Source organism: Aphanomyces invadans (assembly GCF_000520115.1).
Source record: "Aphanomyces invadans strain NJM9701 unplaced genomic scaffold supercont1.25, whole genome shotgun sequence".
NCBI lineage: Eukaryota > Oomycota > Saprolegniomycetes > Saprolegniales > Verrucalvaceae > Aphanomyces > Aphanomyces invadans.
In genome coordinates, this window is record NW_008580170.1 from 514,397 (window position 1) to 519,326 (window position 4,930).

Consider the following 4,930-nt stretch of genomic DNA (forward strand, 5'->3'; position numbering starts at 1 on the left):
GACAACCTCTACCTCCAGCAGAGCCTCGACGAATACGGTGACGCTGTCCTCGAAGAGGACGAGGTTCAAGACACCAACAATCCTATCATGGACAAAACCCTTCTTGACGCTGGCGCTGAAGGGTTTCGCGTGTTGACCAACTTTACACCGGACGAATTCGAGGCAATCTGGGGGAATGCAGAGCTTGCAATGACATCTCGTTGGAATGACGGACGTGGCCGCAAGTCGACGACAAGTGCAAAGGACGCGTTGTTCATAACATTAACGGTGCTAAAACACTACCAAACCTGGGAAAAACACGCTGTAGACTTCGGCCTCAAGGCACCAACGCTGGAGAAACTCGTCGTCAAGGTGATTGCCGTATGCTCCACTGTCCTGTACGATACCTTCGTCTCCATGCCCCGCATGACGGCGCTGCGATCCAAGAACAAGCTGTTCACCAACATGTGGTTTTTAATAAATCATTTGATATTTGTATGAAATAGAATAATAATAAATACAAAAAGCAAGTATAAATAGATCTGAACTATTTTATTATCGAAACTGTGTTCATGATTCCGATCTGTTCAGTTATACTGTACCACCGAATCATTTTGGAAATGAGTTGGTCATTTCCGACTTGCAGGCTCATTGCGAAAACACTATATTACATCGGAAATACGACAGCAAATCGTCAGTTGCAAAAGCAAGTTGGATACACACGAGGCTTTCACTATGACATTCATGCTCTTCCGTAATATGTGACGAACTGGTTTGGTGACCTATTGCATTGTTAATGTCTACCAGCGACGGCGTACCGTCGCTGAAGGACGAGCTTCAAGCTCGTCATGCATACGCCAGTACGAAGTACAACTGAACATAGGAAAGGAGCTTTACTAACAACATCAATTCACTTCTCGATTTGCCTCGTTGGTCCTGAGTCGCTTGCTGCCAGTAACCCTCTGCTTGGCTGTCGTCCTACACACAGCCACACGCATCAGTTCAAGAGGTTCTGAGCCCAAGACCCCGGCACACACACAAGGAGGAAGAATGGCGAACATCACCGCCACATTGACGCTCAACGAGCACAACTTCAGCGACTGAAAGACCTATTTCCCCGGAAGACTTATGGCGAAGGGTACGCACTACCAACTTACCGCACCGTTCAGCATGCAACCAAGCATCGATGACCAGAAGGCACTGGGGATCCTCATCGAGACGATCGAGCCCAGCCAGTACCACACATCGGCATGAAGCATGTCCGCACATCCTACGAAGCACTCGTAGCCCACCATCAGCCGACAAAAAGATTGATCGCATCCAAGTCGCGATGGAATGGACCAAGCTCACCTGGGACCCGCGCCAGGAGACACTGCCGGACTTTTCAAGTACTGATGCGCCGCCTACACGAAGTACGCGCGGGTGAGTCCGAATCCAACGAAGTAGTGAAGCTACTTGCCTTGATGCCGTGGTAGTTCCGACACCTTGTGGACCGGTTGTCGAACTTGCCCGACGAAGAACAAACCGTCGCCAATATGAAGGTTGCCCTTGAAGCCGAATGGAAAGCCGCCGTTTGAAATGGCGTCATCAAAATGCCGCGTGGACATGCCAACGAAGACCGCGCCTTGTATTCAACGGGTGGACGCGGCACACAGCGCAACAACAGTCGTGGGTGGAGCCAAGGACGCGGCGCAACATGAAGTGTCCAAGCCGAACGGGGCGAGCGCATTTCGTCCAAGAGCACATGCCACTACTGTGTCAAGACTGGGCACTGGCAGGCCGAATGCCGAAAGAAGATCCGCGAGAGCGGCCGCCACAGAGCCAAGATGCGCGACACCAAGGAAGACCACTCCAACGCGGCGGTATACATGTTCTCAAGGTTCGAGAACGGACATGACCAAGACATGGTCAACTCAGACGACGAATCGAAGGATAACGAAGACATCCAACCCACCGTCATTGATGCCGGCAACACTGAACCCATCTACCTTGGGGAACCCGGCGAAGTCCTTCCACTCCGCACTGACCCAGACTAGTCACCTACGCGTCAACCAGTCAGACAACTATCCATCGGTGGGACCCCGTATAACCTGACCTTACTGGGCCGCCAAGACCTCGCGGCACTTCAAGTCCAACCAATCCAGACCCGACACACGTCTTGACGTTACCCCCGTGGCTCTGTCGTCGGTACCTAGTTACAGAGTACGACGTGAGAGCACATCGAGTGCACACCGCACGACGAGTCCAATTACTACCCGTGGTTTGGATTCAAGGCCTACGAAACGTATATCGCCGACAGCGAATTCCTCTTCCCCAACCTACGATTCTCGGCACCAATAGAAGATATCAGACACACACTGTACCTCCATCCCATCGGCACCGCTGATGGGATGGACACCGAACCGGCACCCTCAAGCGTAGACGAAGTTGAGCCGGAGTTCGAAACCGAGTCGTCCCTCGCATCCCCACAACCCAACACGACAACGAAGATGAAGCCGACACACCATTTTCAGAAGACAGCGATAACGATGCCGACATGGCACTGTCGGCCGAAGACTGTGACACACGTACCATCGAACACCGCATCGTGATTGACTCTGGCGCCTCGACACACATGACTGGCGCGCCCGACCACTTGTACGCCAAGACACCTTGCAACCGCCAAGTCATCGTCGCCAACGGCGGAGTCACCACGGCAACCCTAATGGGCAAGCTCAACATCAGCACACCGACCCCGTCGACACTCACCTTGACCGACGTCCTGCTGATCAAGGGAATGACAACGACGCTGTTGTCCGTTCCAGCCCTCATGCGCGCAAACCCCAAGATCCGCGTGGAATTCCAGCGTGACAAATGTACCATCCTCTTGGGATCGAAGACCGTGGCCCGCGCTACAATCAGCAACGATCAGCGATTGTACATCCTGAAAGGAGTGTTCACCCACGAATCGGTGAACTCAGCCGCAACTGTCGCCGACCAGATTGCCCTTTGGCACCATCGCATCGGCCATATACTGTACCCGTTGAAGCGCTCCGAACATGCGCCAAAGCCGGTCTTGGACTGCCGCAACAAATCACCGACATGGACCGACCATGTATGCACTGCCCCCGCGCCAAGATGCACCGCATCACCGTCCCCAAACGTAGCACAAGAACCTACAAGCCAAGTGAGTGCTGGCACTCGGACACCAAGGGACCACTACTTATCGCATCGGTGGGTGGTTACCGCTACTACACAGCGTACGACGACGACTGCACCCACTACAAGATCGTTCGCTTCGTGTACACGGCCGCCGCTTAACAGACAGCCAACCTACAAGAAATCATCGCCCTCTCAGAACGACAAACGGGCAACAAGGTAAAAGTATTCCAATCGGACGGAGGTCCCGAATACACATCGCACCAACTTGAAGACCTACTCAACTCCAAGGGGATCAAGCATGAAACATCCTCGCCAAGGGAGCAATGTCAGAATGGCGTGGCGGAACGTACCCACCGCACATTGTTGGAGATGGCCATGGCCATGCTCACCCACGCCAACCTGGCCCAACGCTGGTGGACCGAAGCAGTCAACACAGCAGCCTTCATCTGTAACCGCGTGCTGCAAGCAATCAAGTGCACCAAGACGCCGATTGAGCTTCAGCGGCCACTCACCGTCGCTGGCCAACATGCGAGATTTTGGTTACAAGTGCTTCAAGCTAGTGAAACAACCCGAACGACGCAACAAGCTCGCATCCAAGGCCACGCTCTGCGTGATAATGGGGTATATGGACTCCTTGAAGGCCTACAAGTTGTACGACGTTGAAAACCAGAAAATGACCCATGGTGTCCATGCCCATGCCATCTTCATGGAGAACGAGTTCTTCAATTACTCGCCGCTCCCGGACACCATCGACGACGACGACGATGACACCACGCCGGCACCAACATCGCGGACCACGCAGCTCCAACGAGCCCTCGGCTCTGCTCCCACCATCTTCGAATTTGCTGTCAAGACCGTCCGCAACGCAGTCGACACAGCCATCGACGCCATCATGCCGACCCCCGCAGCACAGTCACGCACAAACACCACGACAGCACCATCACGAACACGCACCACGGCAGCACCAGTACGCACTAGCACGACAACTGCACCGACACGGCTCGCTGCACCACAAGCCGACACGCCGAAACAACGCAGCACCAACGCGCCACGCCACCCCGACCAGACACACCACCGCCAACAACAACGCCGGAACCACGCAAAGAACACGTTTCCGTGAGTTCACCGCACGCCAGCAATCCCTACCACCACTGGAGACATAGTGTTCACACTTCAAGGTCCCACGTCAGCCGCCATCGTACACAGCCGACTACACACCTTCCTTCGCACCCGACTTCACGGAGCAACGCATACCGACGCACACCACAGCCGATCGCCGCGCGCAATCCCAACGCCCCCGCAGACAACCACATCCCAACCCCAAGAACGCGTCACTCGCATACGACGACGACCCCCTCGACACCTTGAACGCAGAACTAGATGGCTACCACAACAATGAAGACCCGACCGAACACACGACCACGTACCGCTTTGATGGCGTAGAATACGCATGCGCGGCCGTACCGCTACACCCAGTCCCTAACAGCCACAAGGAAGCAATGGCATCACCTGAATGGCTGCATTGGAAAGCTGCCGAAGAAGCAGAAGTCGCTCAACTTACCGCATTGAAGTGCTGGACCGTCGCACCGCCGCCCGCCGGCCGAAAAATCATCAATGGACGCTGGAGAGACCGACGCCGAAGGCAGCGTTGTCCGCTGGAAGGCGCGCTGGGTCTTGAAGGGATTTTCACAAGTCGCCGGCGTCGACTACGAAGAGCCATCATCGAATGTGATCAAGATGACGCCCGTCCGCACCATATTCGCCGTCGCAACCTGGCATGGCCGCGTTCGTCACTACGGCCCTCTACGGG

At 54.8% G+C, this 4,930-nt stretch overlaps 1 protein-coding gene across 1 annotated transcript; it reads left to right on the forward strand.

Moving 5' to 3' along the window:
* Positions 1-1,107: 1,107 nt before the first annotated feature.
* Positions 1,108-2,015, forward strand: H310_10267 (hypothetical protein; the record flags this gene model as incomplete). Its single annotated transcript, XM_008876598.1, has 3 exons — positions 1,108-1,214; positions 1,267-1,367; positions 1,690-2,015. 3 exons carry the CDS (start codon positions 1,108-1,110, stop codon positions 2,013-2,015), a joined length of 534 nt encoding a protein of 177 aa, XP_008874820.1.
* Positions 2,016-4,930: the final 2,915 nt, after the last annotated feature.